At 40.9% G+C, this 17,341-nt stretch overlaps 1 protein-coding gene across 1 annotated transcript in view; it reads left to right on the forward strand.

Annotated features, from left to right (window-relative positions):
- The window catches only part of dph1 (diphthamide biosynthesis 1), a 66,989-nt gene extending 56,421 nt beyond the window's left edge, over nucleotides 1–10,568 (forward strand). Inside the window, exons 10-12 of the mRNA XM_022211197.2 lie at nucleotides 6,623–6,701; nucleotides 9,257–9,391; nucleotides 9,738–10,568. Of these exons, the coding sequence (XP_022066889.1) occupies nucleotides 6,623–6,701; nucleotides 9,257–9,391; nucleotides 9,738–9,818 (295 nt within the window). The 3' untranslated portion in view covers nucleotides 9,819–10,568. The remainder of the gene's footprint in view (nucleotides 1–6,622; nucleotides 6,702–9,256; nucleotides 9,392–9,737) is intronic.
- The last annotated feature ends 6,773 nt before the right edge of the window (nucleotides 10,569–17,341 follow it).

Here is a 17,341-nt window from a genome sequence, read left to right on the forward strand (position 1 = left end):
GGGGCGGCTGTGGCTCAGGTGGCAGAGCCGTTCGTCCAGTGCAAGACACTTTACCCACCTTACATCCAGTGCTGCCACTTACACTGGTGTATGAATGTGTATGCTGTATAATGTTTGTGGTGGTCAGAGGGGTTGTCGGAGTGGATTGGCAGCCAGTCAGTCTGCCCCAGGGCAGCTGTCGCTAAAAATGTAGGTCTACCAGCTATAGTGCACTGCAAAACACTGAAATATAGCGATTAGAGGTAAAAAATAAATAAATAAAACTAAGGCCTACAATAGCGAAAAACCTATACATCTTTCTGGGGTCATAAGTGACCCCAGACAAGTTTCCATTATCCTTGTCACACCAGTTGGCCGATCTCTACAAAAAACTATGAGGAGCTGTAGGACAAGTAGATTGACAAATTCATGGTAGGAAACATTTTTCGGATAAAAGATATAAAAACGGCAAATATAATTATATGGCTGAGGTCATAAATGACCCCACGCGGTCGCTTGAAGGTTAACCATAGCAGATGAAGTAAAAAGCAATTCCCCATATCCTCTTGCCTTCCAGAAGCCACTGTTTTACTCTCTGCTTTAGCTGCTGTGTCAAAAACAAATCACCACATTATTTAGGTTGTGGCTGTAGCTGGTTTGAGGCTGATCCTGCTGCTTGAAGAGTGTTTTTGGTCAGTTTCCCCTAACAACCTCTGATGCTTTTGAGCCACATTATAATGCATGAAGCATTCTTGTGCAAGGCTAAGATTCCCTCTTATACAGTCAAAAGGTTGCCGTTTTACTTTTGTTCCTGCAAAGACTTGAAGAGCCTTTCATCCAGTGTATTTGGCAGTTTTTCTTTGCTCTCAGCAACATTCTAGTGGAGATTTCATCCTCACACACCCCTCTTTTGACTCTTTGTCTTTCTTGATTTGCACATTCTTAATCACTGCTATGTCCCTTTGATATAAAGAATGGGTGATTTATCTTAGACATCATGGACAATGGCAGAGCTATGATGATCAACAGCAAGAAGTCACCTACAAGTTTGAAATCAACAACATTTGGAAATGTATTCTGTACGCATCATTGCACACATAATTGGGGAGTCAGCATAATATGCCAGTGCACTATATAACAAGGAGCTGACAAACAGTAGTCTAGAGTTTATAGCTTCATAAACAAAATTGGCATTCAGGTCTTGGTGAGATTTCATAGTTTTGCCTTTGTAGCAAAAACAAATCTTCCCAACTTGATGAACTTGATTGCTTCACACAATTTCCTCAGCAAGAGGAAATTTTATACATGAATAATCCGTTAAAGTGCTTACTTTTCACTTGGTACTTCTTCAATAAGGTCAGAGTATAATAACAAATAGAAAAAATGCATTAGCCTTGCCCTTGTTCAAGATGGCTTTTTACAGATTTTTTATATTTTTCTCTGTGTGTTTTATCATCATACTTCAAGTCTATAAATATGTTGGCTTTCCTGAAACCAATAAAACGTGAACCCATCTAACTTCACAAACGCTTACTCATTCCCTCACATCCTAAATTGCTGGCAAACTGTGATGCTAGTGATGTGCACACATGCATCTTGCCATGAATGCATGTTCCTGAGAATCAGACTGACAGGTGCTTAATTGTTATATTATATATTGCCACTTAAGCACTGTTATCCTGCCCAGCAACATTCATCGAATGTCCTTAGAAACTAAATCCTCAAGTTTCTTCAATGAAGCCTCAAGTACTCCAGCATCAAGGTTCAGTTTGTCAGAAATTTCTGACTTCGAACCAGAGCAGCAGAGTAAAAGACAGACAAGGGGTTAGTGAGACACTGATGTGCAACAGCTCCAATCACACTCGCAGAGGCACTCGCACTCCCTCAGATTGGCCTCTCACTGTGGAGTAATGAGAGGTGCGATGTGTGAGGGAGGAGTGGGTGAGAGAGGGACAGAAGGTCTGGGAGAGCTTGAGAGTGAGTTGGAGAGAGAGAGATGCAGAGGTAGTTGAGGGGGCCGTGTTTGGAAAGTAAGCGATTGTGGTAAAAGCGTTTTTTTTTTTTTCTTTGTTTTGCAGCTCGTCTCCTCTTCAGACTGATGTACGGGTGCAACTCGAAAATTATGTAATTCAGGCACGATTCTCCCGACCAAAACAAACCCTCATTACAGACAAAAAGCTTTGCAACAAGATCTGTTTCAGTAGTGTTTATGGGATTGGTGTCAAGAAAACCAAAGAGTTTGAATACAAAATTCAGGCCTGTATACATCACATAGGAATACACTTGAACTCTTATCGGAGTAACTACCCTGCAATAAATCCTATTTACTGTGACATATTCCTTTTATTTTGTTTTCTTTTATTTATACAAATGCAGTGTAAACATGCAAATTATTAGAAATACACTGTCAGTATGACACAATACTACAGCCACCAAAGTGACCATAAAGTTGAATTGGTGCCACTCTAAAACAGAACTGCAAGCAAAAACTGAGCATTATTACCTTTCATGAAAGTATAATTTATTGCAGTGCTGCTGTATTTGTCTGTATTAGTTTTAGCTAGCTGTATCTAATAAACCAACCACTGAGTGTTAATACATCACAATACAGCTCAAGAGCAATTTTGTCTTTGTGTTGTTGAACACTAAGGCTGTTTATCACTTGACAATGGTTGTCGACACAATAGCTGAGCTTCAGAACGAATATTGTAATTTCTTGCGTATTTCTGTTCAAAGCCCTTTATTGTTGAACAAAACAACACAAACTTAAATGCAGTCAGAACACAAAGACATTATCCAGGAGATTTGTTTGAAGAAAAGTGTTTAGAATTGGTAAACTTTCAATTACCTCAGAAAATAAGAACATTGACGGGTGGGCATTGACAGTTTTTGATACTTGTTGCCAATATATTTTGGTTCAAACAAAAACTATTGAATTCCGTGCTTTTCCTGGCTCCGAATGAGCCTTTGGGGGTGAATATACAGTACCAGTCAAAAGTTTGAACACACCTTCTCATTCAATGCCTTCTATTTATTTTCATTATTTTCTACATTGTAGTTTATTACTGAAGATTAACACTTTTTTATGATGCAATTCCATTTGTATTTTTTTTATAGTTTTGATGCCTTCACTATTAATCTACAATGTATGAAATAAATAAAAACCACTGAATGAGAAGGTGTGTACAAACTTTTGACTAGTAGTGTGCATGTCAGTAAGCATGATCAGTCCACTTACAGTAACGGCAATGAATCTGTATTACCATATCTGACAGAAATCCCTGCATTTTCTTGTCGTCTCTGACCATTTCATCAACATAAGTATCTAATATGATTGAGTGAATGAAACCCCAATTAGCAAAACTGCTAAAAAAAAAAAATTTTTTTTAAAATGCTGTTTTTATTCCCAGCTGCTAATCATTTAGCCGCTGGTGATTTCCCTTTCGTGCTGGCAAAGTCCTCTTTGAGTGGTGCCAGAAATGCATCTATGCAGGAAAAAAGTTTAATTTCCAGCTCTATTGGAGGCCGTTACAGTTGTCGGTGTTAAAATGAATGTTTCTCATGTTCCTTAATGACCCTAGGTTCGATGTGAAAATTGAAAGTTCCTTTTTGAAGATACGACATACCGACAACATTGTTCACATTGCTAATATGAAGTGTTTACTGCGAGTGTGTGAGATTGGACACCATCCAGGGGATCTTTGCTGGTAATATTTTTGGTGTTTCTTTATTTATCGATTTTGTGTTTTCATTGTATTTTTCTCCCCCCCTTGGCTGGCTCAGAATAGTTTGTAAGAACATAGGCATTCTACATGAGGCTATAACAGGCAAGACAAACCACCAGGTATGTGAAGCTCTGTTAAATCTGGTTGCGCTGAAGGAGGAAGGGAAGGAAAAACGGAGAGAAAGGAGGAGATTGAGAGATAGTCGGAGGGATGGTAGAGGATGCGCTACTGCTCAGCATCATCCGACACAGCACACAGTACAGAGTCCATCCCCAGGCTTTCTCTGTCATTAGACCCACACATACTCATATAAAGAGAGAGCCACCATTAGCATATGCTCAAGTGTGTAATTAGACTGTCCCCAAGCAGGTTTTAAACTATTGTACAGATATCTGCACGCCACACACACTTATCACAGCACGACAGCAAATGCCATCCAGTGCATTTCTGCTTTTTTATCTTTCTGTTTGAATTTTAATTTCGAGCTCCGCTGAAATGAAATTGTTTGTTTTAATTCAATTAAGTGTGCCATTAAAGGTGAGGGCATTCTTTCTTCTTTTTTTTCCCCGCTGTTCTGGAAGGTTAATTGTTCTTGCTTTTGGCGGGTCAAAACTGTGAGTGTAATTGAAGCAGAGCCGCGCAGGTAGAGGTCCTCCTAGCAGTGTCAGGGTGTAATGGGCCACAGCAGGTAATGTAGTGAGGCCGGGCTGGAGCTCACGTTGCCTCGCTGTACTAAATGTCATCCTTTATATATCACAGCGAACCTCTCCAGTTCTGCATCCTGCACCTCTAATCGTGAATACTCGTGTTGAAAGGCTCTGCTTCCTACTAAAGTAAAGACATCCTTTAAAGAGGGACTGAAGAGACAAGCGTCCATCAAAGTCTTAGCAGATGAGCATTTGTTTCAGTTCATTTTTGTTTGCGAGTTAGCTGTGAAGCGAGGCTTAACCGCTTGAGACAAAACCCAACCTTTTCCTCGGTCTCTTTCCTCTCGTTCTCTCATTGTTCACTGCACCTCATGATGTGGGTTCTCTACTGTGCTGGTTAGACCGATAAAGCCTGGAAATAAAATTTGGACTCCTTTCTGGGGGCAAAGCCTGGCATGGCACTATGCATTTTACAGAACTGCACCATTCAGTCAGTCTCTTTGGCACAGGCAGTGTAAAGGGACTTCAAGCTTTAGCAATCAGCTATCTGCTCCTTAGGAGAGATGCCTCCTATGCCTTCCCTTTCATGCTTTTTGTCTTGCTTTTCCTCTCAGACTCTACTCTCAGAGCTAGCCCCAAGGATTTAGGCAGACGAGTCTTTGCTTATTAATCACGCTCCCTCTTTTAACCGCTCCCTTTGTTGTTTTTGCATCTCTGACTACACATGCACATGCAGAGACGTGCTAAACGTAGATACAGACAGCAGAAGTCTACTATTTACATGCATGTGCACACAAACTCACAGAAAGCTTCTGTAATTAGTCCTTTCCTCCTGTGTATTTGGACTGATGCGGTTCTGATGCATGTTCAGTGGTTGGCTACTTTAAAGGGCTCTGATTATGAATAGCGGCTGATAGACTTAAAGGTCACATTTCAGATTCCACTCTCTATCTAAACTCAGCAAACTTTGGTCAGAGGAGATTTGCGCTCAGTGCAAATGTCTCTGACTCAGCTGGCTCTCAAATTAGGAGGATGAATAAGAATTCACTCTTTGGGGGGAGACATTTTAAAAAAAATGTGTTATTTGAAAATGAGAAAATGCCATGCGTTTGCCCAGAGGGGGTAGAATATTTCTGTGACAGAAAGCAGAGTGGAGGGAGAGTCAGCGGTGCAATCAATTCTGCAGTTGAGAAACTGTGTGAAAGTTGGAAAATGAAGAACAGACTGAAGGGGAATTTGACGCAGTAGCATAGACTTGAAAGTATCTGCGCATCTGTCCTTGCCCATAGTCCTGTGCTTAAATCTCAAACCGCTGTTCTTATTGACATTTACCTACATCTTGTGTTAGTTTTCAAATGCACCGCAGCTCAGTTCATGCTTGTCAATATTTCTTATGGTGCTCCATCATTAGGATTAGGGACAAGGCGAGGGTACACTGCCTCAGTAGAGATGGAGCTGTGGATAGCATTGATCTGTGAAAGCTAACCCCCGTAGCCCCAGCCGCTTTCTGTCTCCATTTTCCCATTGTTCATTTTTCCCTGCAGCTGTTTACATCCACACCCTCCTCATCCCTTTCTCATGCATTTTCCAGAGTAAACACTTTTCTCCCTGCCAATCTTTTTCCTCTGTTCTCTCCTCTCTTCTTGCTTGTGCCTCTTCACAACCCTCCTCCCATTTTCGTCTTCATTGCTTTCTCCCTATCGCTGTATATCTGTGTCCTTCTCTCTGCCTTTTTTTCCTCCCGCCCCCTCCCTATCTCTCTAATACACAGCCCCCCACCACCACTAAACCCTCACCCTCCACCACCACCACCCTGTCTGCGAGCTATGTAGGCTACCTCCGTGGAGACCGGCTGGTGCGGCTTTTTTATTCACACTCACCTAACCTCTCCCTCTTTTCTTTCACAGCATTTCTTCCATTTCCACCTCTGTTTACTTCTTTTTCCTGTTATTTGTTTTTTGTTGTTTTTTTTCCTCTGCAACCAGCCTTCCCTCTCTTTCTCTTCTTTTAGTGCTCCCTGTTTCGGTGGCCGACTATGCATTCAGACACTGTGGCATGCCTGTCTTTAGAACTGTTGCAAATCAGGACAGATCTCTCCAACAGATGCTGGAGATCAGGTGGAGGGAGGCTCCCCCGTGCAGCCCCTCTGCATCACATATCCACATGCAGCGTGCAGTCGAATATGTGCCCTGCCTGTCTAATAGGTCTCTCACCTTCTCTCACTGTGACTGTGTTGCATCTGTTGAATTTAAACCTCGTCTTTCTTTACAGGTGGGTCCAGATCGCTTGTCCACGTCTTTCCATCGACTGGGGCACTGCCTTCTCCAAACCCCTGCTGTCTCCATATGAGGTAAACCTGTCAAGGCTCTCAACAAGTTGCCACTCACTTATCAGACAATGTTCATGCACAGAGCCCTCGACGGATGCCCTGCTGGTGTTTTCATCAAAGCAATAGGAGGATAGGCTAAGTGTGTTTGAACGGGAGGTGAATCTGTGTAGGACTCACCAGGGCCTGCTTGTGCTGGAGATGGCGTTTCATGCCTACTCCTGCATCCCTCTTCCTCCAACACCAGCTCACATGCATGTAAAGCACCATCAGCAGCAGAATAGCCCCCCCTCCTGGCTACAGGACCACACAGCGCAGTCTCCCCCGCCTCCTCAAACCCACCAACTGCCCTCTACCTCCTCCTGCAGCTGTCTTGTTTTTTCTAAAGGGAGAGAGATGGATCGGACTGAAGCCCATAAAGATCCATTTCAAAGCAAGTGTTTGTTTGTGTGCCGCTGCAGCTGTTGTAGCAAAAAAAAAAAAGGAAATAAAAAGGAAAAGAAAGAAAAACAGGCTTGCTTTGTGATGAGTTTGGCAGTTATGAGCTGTTAGCCGGTTAGCTTTTGATGGCAACTATTAATTCAGTCAATGATTTTCCTCAAAGATGTGCACTGCTGATTTGAATTCCTGTGAAATGGCTGCGAAGGGGAATTGCTGTCTTGAATATTGGATTTGTGATTTGAAATGGTTGCTGTTTCATTCCGAGTGCACGTCTCCGCGTGTGCTGCCCGCCGAGCACTTACACTTCAGAATGAGGCCATTAAGAATAATGATAGCATTCACCTTAGAAGAAAAAGTAATGATTGTTTTATATTGTTTTTGACTGAGGTCTATAATGCTGCGTGCAAAGCTTGAAATTCTCCCCTCGCTGTAATGAGGAAAGCAGCAATCTGTTTTCTTAAGGTCTGTTTTTTTGGGGGTTTTTTTTGTTACAGCTTGTGCCACTCTCCCCGCCAGCTATTTGGGAACAATGTCTGTGCATTTAAATAATTTGCAGCTACACTTGTGTCTATATGTGTGCGCTTGTGATACGTCTTAATCCCCCCCCAAACACACACACACACACACACACACACACACACACACACACACACACACACACACATCCCGTACCTATGAGTGCTATGCATCTTAGTGCGCTGGTGCTTTTCACTGTGGCATTTAGGATGAAGATGAAGAGGAACAAGACGGGAGGGGTGGAGTGGAGTGAGGAAAGGAGAGGAGAGGAAGAGGGGCGCAGCACCAGCAGCATTTATTTTCAGTGCGTCTCATGTTATATTTATAGTCAATAAGACACACTTGGCTCTCCTGTCAGAGCAGGGATTAGCAAGAGAAGCTAGCTTCCACAGAGAGAGGCAGTTGGTGTGAGAGGAGGAGAGCAGTGGGTAAAAGCTAGAGACATGAGAGATGTGTGGAATAAGGGCAGAGGAGAAAAGAGAAGACGACTCCAGCAGGATGATGTTTGGGGAAAGGAAAGGGTAAAAAAAAAAGTATATAATGAAATATTTATTCCAGCATACAGTTTGTTTACGATCGATTGTGTATGGAATTGAGTTGACCCATAGATTGTATGTCTAAAAGCTAAATCTGAAGGAAGATGCTTATGTAAATGTTGTTTTACCTGATACATGCATAAAACCTACATTTTACAGCACAAAAGCACACTTGATATACAACATGGTATCTGACAGTCAAAGAAAACAAAAGGAACTGCTTTAAGTTTGTGATCGCTACTTGTTTAATGCATTGTTGTTGTTTTCTTTTTTGAAGATTTAAGCCAATATGTTACACTCTACTACCAAACAGCGGTATTTAGTCACAAGCTGTGCAACAGTAATGAATTGTGTCCTTCTAGAAGAAAGATTTCCCCACTTTGAAGCAGAATGTGTCATATTTCCTTTGAAATAAATAGTTTAATTGGTATACAGCTGTTTGGGTTTTTTTTTTGTTTTATTTTATTTTATTTCTGTGGGTTGTTTTCTCCATTCATCATATAAATCATCCTCATTTGTACTAAACGAAAGTTAGGTTCTGGCATCTAAATAATTTGAAAGATGAGTGAGGAGATGAGTGAATTAATAAGTAAACAAACTCAAGGATTTGTTCCGTCATTCAGAATGCCTGTTTATTCATCTGTTCAGTCATTCCGTTGCTCTTTCTTTCATTCACAATCAATATTCACAGGCACTTCTCCTCCATATGGAGCAGGCTGCACTTATGTCACAGCTCTGCCATGCCAGTGCTGTTGCACTCCTCTAACAGCTGTTGTGTCACACAGTGCAGCTGCATAGGGATAGCATGACAACTCTGCCTGTTATCCATGTTTAATATTATGACACCTGTCTTGTCTGTATAGTCAGCCTGTTGTGTCTTCTCATCACTCTGTGGTTCGCTACAGCTCGTTTACCCAAAAAAAACTGCATATCCAGTACTACATAGCACGGAGACACAGCAGAATCATGTACCATAGCACCTCAAAGGATGCTGTTACTGCACTTTTAACTTGTCAAGTTTCTTGTTCTTTTTTTTCAGTTTTTGCTGCAATTTGTGTCCATCTATTTCCCATGCTTATCTTTCAGGCAGCTGTTGCTTTACAGGAGGTAAGCTGGAAGGAAGTCTACCCCATGGACTTCTATTCCAACCAGAGCCTGGGGTCATGGACGCCCAACCACCCTGACAACCAGCCTGTGCGGCCCACTCGGAGACAGACTCAGGTGAACAGGGCCGGGAGATAAGAGAATGACTGGCAGAAAGGAGAGTGATGCTGGTGAAGAGTGAAACCGAGCTTTGTTCAGTCTGTATGTCACCATACTGACACCCAGTGGCACAGTGACAACAGGACAAGTATCTGGACATCTCTTCTAAAGGCGTGGCTATGACCTTGACCTTGTTATGCATCCTCAATTTTCTCACTTATTTATGAAAGTAAAGCTGCAGATGTATTAGTTATTTCTTTGTACACCCCACAGTTGCCACAGTGCTTAATATTACCACTAATCTGTCTGAGGTAGGTACTGTCACTATTCCAAGTGTTAATACTTTCCCTTTGCCTGCCTGCAGAAGCAAGGCTCGGAGCCAAGCAATGCTAGCAAGCAGTGTGAGCAGAACCAGTGCGCCCCCTGCGGCTGTCAAAAGGAATGAAACGTCGTGACCAGCGCTGTCTTTGACTCGTCTCATCCCTGGCCCTGCCTCCACCCCTGCAAACGGCTGGAGGAAGGTCAGAGCAGATCAGGAGAAGCCGGTATTTGTCCAGACAGTCTATCAGAGAGCAGAGCTAAAGCCAGAGGAGTGTTCAGCTTCCCCTCCAATGGATTACCAGCCATATATAATCCCTAATCTTACAGCGAGCACAGCAGATCTAACCAAATTCATTCACTTTTTTTCACATGTATTCTGAGCTCACATGCAGCTGAGAGAATAACTTGTATGTTGAAGCTCAGGCATGTTGATGTGAGCCAGATTTCTCCATGAAGGAGCGACTCTCTGCAGTGCTAGGAAAGAATTTCATTCTGCATAGGGGAAATGTGTGGGTCTTTCTGTAATGCAAACACTGCCTTTTGTGACTGTTACAGAGAGCGAGCGAGCGCAGGATGACCTTGAGCATGCTGTATGGAATTAAGTGTCTGTCAATGTGGGTGGCTTTAGTCAAATGCAATCCACTTGTCCTTGGATAAAGCGCTGTAAATTGTTTGACACTTCAAATGAGCTTCCTTCAATTTAATGCTTTGTTTCCAAGACGGTCAGACGTATTGTATGAAGCACTTTGTTTTTAATGTACAGTTTGTGACTTTTCACACTTTGAACATTTTCTACTGATGGTGATGCATCATGCCTTAACATTTCTGTTTTCTTTAATCAGATTCTGAAACAATAAATCCAAAATGGAACCTCGCCTCTTGTGTGAGAGTTTCTCATATGCATAGTGGCGTGCCGATGCGATGAGCCAGTTTTCGAAAGCTGAGGGGTATGTGTTCCTAGATGCATGCAGCGATAGTCACGACTGCTCTCCATCCTCATTATTTATTGATGGTGGAGTCTGTGAATAAATAAATAAATAAACAAACAAACACACCATTGCTGTTTGACTGCTACAGCGAAAAAAAAAGGGATTGACAGCCGCTCACCGTGGCCTCAGCTGATCCGAAGAACTTGTGAACCATTCCCCAGGTGGCATCACGCTGTCACACGTTCGTACATTTCTTTTGTGAGTTTTATTTGCCTTCAACTAGTTGGATTTCTCAAATCAGATCCACCATTGTATCTCCTTGGCAACAGAGGGCAATATGATTCAGCCATCCTGACAGATATCCATCTTTCTCACGATGTGTCTACTATTTTGATGAGCAATTGGGAAAAAAAATGTAATCAAAATTGTTAAGCTTGATGTTTGTGTTATTTCTATTATCCATGCAGTTTGTAGTTATTTTGAAGTCATGAAGATCAGATTGAACACATTCAGGTTTTGGATGTACATATTAACTTAACCCTTTCATTTAAAAATCAGTCAAATTGAATTTATATAGCACAAGATGTGTACTAAAATGCAACTCCAAGTGCTAACATGAAAGCAGTTGAAAGGAGCAGAAGTTTAAATACAAAATAAAGTATGAAATATAGTTAATAAAATACAGAATACAATATGAGAGCAACATCATATGTTGAAACCCCAAATGAGTGTGTTTGAGATCCCGTAGGTTATCTCTTGTTTAATGGAATCTTTATCGATTGTTACCATGGCAACAACTACTCATCCACAGACATTGAAAAATTACAACATAACCAGCAAATGTCATTCTTACAGTGTAGCTACCTCTGACAACACAATAAAATTACTCAAGAGCATAAAAATATGCGCAAAACATGAAATTTAAGGTTCCTTACTTAAAACTTGAAATAAATGTTACTTCTTAAATAACTCCTTGAGTCACTCTGACACATGGCTGTGGGCATCTTATCTTTCTCTGCATATGCCTGAATTTAATATAATGAAAGTGAATTTCTGAGTAGTTAGATGTAACCCTTTCAAAGCATCTTGTTGTAGCTTAATAAGGCTCATAGAAACAAACCAGTACGGGAGTGTGCACTGTAAGTTAATGAGGGTCTGATCCACAGATCTCTTCTAAGTCCAGTTTCAGACAGTCATCCATGTGGATCATGCACTGTAAATGCCAGTAAGTCCAGCCTGTTCTCTCATATTCATTCCCTGCCTGCCGACAGCACACAGACCACTGAGTGGCACTGTTTTCATAGCTTATTTGCAGCCTTGTGAAGCATTCAAGTCACACACTGTTCACTGTAGAGGCGCTGTTTTGGGCACTGTTGCACGTGAGTGTGCTTGGAAGAGTGCAAGTACTCGGTGTGCTTTGAGGCAGCCGTGTGCAGACTCTTCCAGACGTGGTGGGAATTTTACTCTTGCTTTATCCTGCTCGATATCCCATTTCTTCTCTTTTCCCCTGCACCTTTTCCACACTGTTTCCCATCAGCACCCAGGTTCTTGTCCCACTGGCAGAGCTCACCACGGAGAATTTGCAACATGCAGAAGCCACAGGTTTTAGGCTTAACACAACAGGTGCTCAGGTCACATATTGGTATTGAGGCGCCGTGCCTGCATGGTTAGCTGATTGCATTTGGTGCCCAGCCTTTGTTTGTGTAGTCTACAACAGTGAGCGGTGACTCAAAAGTCATCAGTTAATGCACTCTCAACAACCACTCATCGTTTAACCACCAGCAGCTGATAGAAATAACACATTTTCAGTAACTATGAACTGTCTGGCTGGGTTAATGCTTTTCTGTGGCTTTGTCTGGTACCTGCGAGCAGGAAAAAAACATGTCAGCACCCGTGATGTATTTAGTCGTTATTTCTCTGGCCAGGGAAAGGCTGAGTCACACCACTCTCTTGCTGTCCCATCCTCCCTTTCATTTTCACTGACCCCATGTGTCTAACACTTTTCTACATGTCTGGCAGCTTTACATTTGCCACCTCTCTGAGTAAATGCATTATCCAAAATCTTTATACCATAGTGCTTCTATGCGTCTGGTGTGTTTCTTTATATTACTGGACTCCACGAGGGAAATCAGGCATCAGGTAGAAAAGAGACACAAGTTTATGACTCATGGCGCTACAACAAAAATAAACAGAAGAGGAGGAGAAGTGTTTTTTTCTTCTTCCAAGTTTGTGTTTGCATGTTTGTTTTTTTTCCATCACTGTAGATTTGAGACACAGTGTGACTTCAGACAGCCACATGTGACTGGGGCTGAGCAGGGGAAGGTGTGGCAACTGAGGATGAGTATATAAGATCCAAGCTAAGTCTGTTTCAGTATCTGCTTCTCCATTTCTCTCTTTGTTCCTCCTGCCATATCCTGGATTACCTTAGAACTGAGCAGAAATGGCAACAAAAGACGACTGATTTGCCTTAACTTGCCTGTATTTACATCTGTCAAGACACTGTAGGTGGGTGAGAAACTGTTTAGAGAAAAAATATGAAGGAAGAAAAAAATCAATGCTAAGCTGCAGAGGAATGCTGTTTTTGAAGATTTATTTGAGAGTGTTATTGCCATCATAATGGATGTCTGATGTGGCAGTGCATGTACAATTTCAATTCCAGACAAAGGGGCCTATAGGAAGAAGAGCTGCATGCTGTACAAGATGGGTTTTTTTTTTTTTTTGCATGATTTGGATATTTCAGGGAAAAGGATGGCACACATATCCACAGAAAGCCACTCTTAGTTCTTATTTTGCAGCTTTTTAAATCCAAATGTAGCTTGTTATTGAGTACACTGGGCTTAAGTAGATGCCACTCATTTCTTGAAGGGAAAATGTAAAATAAGATCATTTAAGGGCAAAAATTAGAGAAAAGGACAGTTTTTTTTAAGGTTAAAATTGTTGTTCCAGCAACAAAAATAAATTAGTTTCCATGTATTTAACAACCTTTTGATCGGCTTCCCTGTGGAAATTTGAACAATAAATGATTATGTCTAGAGGCTGCTGACTCTTTATGTGTGTGGGAGAGAAGAAGCCTGGGCGGCTAAACCGCAATGTGAAGGAAGGTTGCAAGAAGGTTGAATAAGAGTCTTTAGTGGAAAAAAAAAATAAGTGGTGTAAAGAGATGACTAATTCTGCGTGGGAGGTCAGCCTGTCCCTGATCATCCGGCCAAGAGCCACCCCAGCACAGGGCTGTCACAAAGTCACCTTCTCCCTCAACAGGCACTGTCCTGCCGTCGATTGTTAGTCTTTTCCTCCTCTTTACATTAATTTGCTCCTTTCTTACTCATCCTGGTGGGATAAATGGAAAACCCATTCACCCGAGTATTTGCTGATTTTCATTTTGTTGCTTCGCTTGAAGGTTTTCACGTCTTTTTATAGTTGTATGATTCATCCTGTGAGGGCCATTCAGAGCCATTAAAAACTTTGAAAACTTTCAGAAAGCGAAATGAATAAAAATGAATGCCTGCTTTTCTGAGTAAAGCATTCCTAAGATTCTTATTATAATAACACAATTGTATAGTGACATGTTGAACTTTTCCACCAAGCAGGAGCAGCCGTTTATTTAGCTGAGTTTCTCCACAGTTCAGTCCCAAAACATGCTAAACTCTCCTCTGTGTTTCATCCAAGTTCCTCAATATTCTAAAGGACAACACAGTAGATAATAACACAACTTTGTAATGCTAATGCAGTGGTATCTAATGATTAGTTCCTGGATATCTGTGAATCAGCATGCCGAGCCTTTCTAAATGATTAGATTTAATAGCATCTGTATAGTCCAATTTCCTCCAGGGAGCAGCGGCTATTGTTAAAAAGTCAGAGTCACCAGTTAGAAATGAAGCTGGCAAAAGCAGGGAGGAAATGAGTCATTTGCAAGTGCTGGACTCATACAGTAACTGGCCACAAAAATACTGCATCTAAGTTTATCAGCTGCTATCGTGGCTGCGTTCGCTCATAATTTAACATATGGATGTGAATATTAATGAAGAGGAGCTCTGAGAAGGATTTATTTAAGCCATAAGAAACTTCTATAACTCTGTAATATTGATCATGTTAGACGTGAGTTTGAAAACTTTGGTAAGTGCTCATAATGTTGAGTATTTCACTGTAAAATGTAGCCGATATGATTTTTCTACAAGAAAGGACATGTTAATATATGACAGCCGGTATTTGTTTAATCTGAAAGAATTACTCCAATATATATTAATATAAAGCAGCTTTTGTCATGACTGAAGGTCATTATTTTACTATCTTCTAAGCAGCAGGTAAGTTTCAGTTTTTTTTTACTTGTATATAAACCCTCTGTCTCCTTTACTAGTATGTGCCACTAAAGGTGTTACAATGTTTTAATCTACTATAAATTTGTCCAATAATAGACTGATAAGAATAACAATGAGTATTAATTAATGCATTCATAATTTATTATAGAGTCATTCTCATAATTATGTATGCTTATTATTCAGTAATGATGCTTTTTTTCAGTTGTTAAATATTTGGGGATTTTAGTGCTGCAGAAGATTTAAAAGGACAATAATAAACACAGTATTGAATTTCCCAGTTATATTCCCAATGTGATGGTCAGTGGGTTTTATATTTTCTGTTCCCTGCTCGAGAAAAAGAAGCTCACAATTATCTTACAAGTACCCCAAAATATTATTTCTCTCTCTTTTTAAAAAAAAAAGGTTCATGTTCAATGTATTTGTACATAATAAAGCTGTGTCCATGAAAAAATGCTTTTCCACATAAGCGAGGCAGTGGAGCCATATTAAAGACATACTCATGTGAAATGATCTCTTTTGCAGAAGACCTTTTATTTGAGCAGGCTACTTCTTGCTACCTAAAAATATGTTTTACCTTGAGACTATCTTGTGGAATATTTTCCACTGTGGCCACTTCAGACCAATTCATAAAACATTGTTTCATTCACTTAGCTTGTTTTGGCACGAAGTGTACAACTTGAACTTAGGTTTCACTTTTGCTTTCAAACTCGCTGCTCTAACATTGGCTTAGCTGTGCATGCTAACTTGTGTTGTCAAATGCTGCTGAAAAGTAAGAAAGAAATAGTGAAGCTTTTAATTACCAAGCGAATCGCAGTTATTAAAATCAGACTGATTATAAGCTAATTCCATGATCTAAATCTTGTTTTCTGAACAGTAAGAGTTTATGTGCTGCTGGGAAGAATTTCAGCATGTAGAGTCTTACAGTACAGAGGCAAACAGCAGTCATCTTTAGGAGAACACAACTACACTGTCCACATGAGGTTTTGATAAATCACATTTAATTGAATTCTTGAACCAGTAGATCCATGTTGACAAGGCTACATCCATCCAAGATGCTGAATCTCTGCCAAGTCCAAGGTCAATGCTGTGTGTCTGACCTTGAGTTCTCACTTGATTGTTTAGAAGAAAGTCGGATTATCGTTACTGGAAATAATACAAAGTCTCACGTGATCATGTTTCATTCATTTATTGATAGGAAATCAGACATAACATAGATGTAATTTAAGCATGTATATCATTGAAAGGATGATATACGTACAAGATAATTTTGTGAGAAATTTTGAAAATAATACAGGAGAACTAATAAGTATCAATGTCAGCATTCACAGATGTTTCAGGATTTTTTTCCCTACAGCTTTTACCAGAAGTGGACAACTAACTCTCCCTGATTCTGGTAAACATTGAAAAACCCAAGACTTCTGCTTGTCAAAGAAGATATTGCAATATTCCTTCCCAAAAGCAGGTAAGAAACCCCCTTTTTTAAAAAAAATTATAATAATAATGTCAGCCCTTTTTTCACATTTATCATACATTATACACATCAACCACTGAAAAAGATGTTTAAACCAATTACATTGTTTTGCGTTTAAAACTACAAATGCTGAAATTATCCTGTTCTGTCACTTGTTGCTCATTGTTGCATGTCTGTTCTGCCTTTTCACAACTTGCTCTTTTGCACCACTCTAATTCAGTTGTGCGTTTTGCCCCCTAGCGACCATGGCTGTAGACTGTTACCAGTGGTGCTGTTGCTACAGTAACAATCTAATGCCACGGTCACCATGGAGACAGCAGGAGAAATATGATTGGCTGTGGTAACCGCTGACGTCCTCTGTGGTTTTATGATGTTGGTGATGCAGCCTTCAGTAGTGCTGGGCTCCAAAAGGAAACTTCATACAGTACAGCTGCAGCATCTTCCCACTCATCTCAACTCTCACTGTCACAAAGGTGGATTTTATCACACCGTGCAGAGGTTTGCCAGACATCAGTAGCCATGACTGTAGACTGTTACTGTACTTTGGAGGAGTTTTAGCAGTAAGCAGTCTAGAGCCAAGGTATTGATGCACTGACTGGTGGAACAGAGCATAGAATCACATCAAGCTGCAGTGAGTAAGAACACAAGCTTACAACATGCAGAGAGGAAGGTGGGGGGGATGCAGAGTGAGAGAGACACCATCATGCTGCCCTTTGTTCAACAATTAAATGCCATCTATAATTGCATTATATAAGCAAATCAAGGTGTGAAGTGCAAATGGAAAAAAAAAAAAACAGCCATTTACCTAGAATATCTGTGTGACATGCTACATTTGGCAAATCAGGTCATATACAATGACACAGCGCTTGCAGTAGCACCACCACATGGCCTTTCCTGCAAGATGCCTCGGGCTATGTATGGCCAGACTGGC

The sequence above is a fragment of the Acanthochromis polyacanthus genome, chromosome 13, assembly GCF_021347895.1.
Source record: "Acanthochromis polyacanthus isolate Apoly-LR-REF ecotype Palm Island chromosome 13, KAUST_Apoly_ChrSc, whole genome shotgun sequence".
Lineage (NCBI taxonomy): Eukaryota > Metazoa > Chordata > Actinopteri > Pomacentridae > Acanthochromis > Acanthochromis polyacanthus.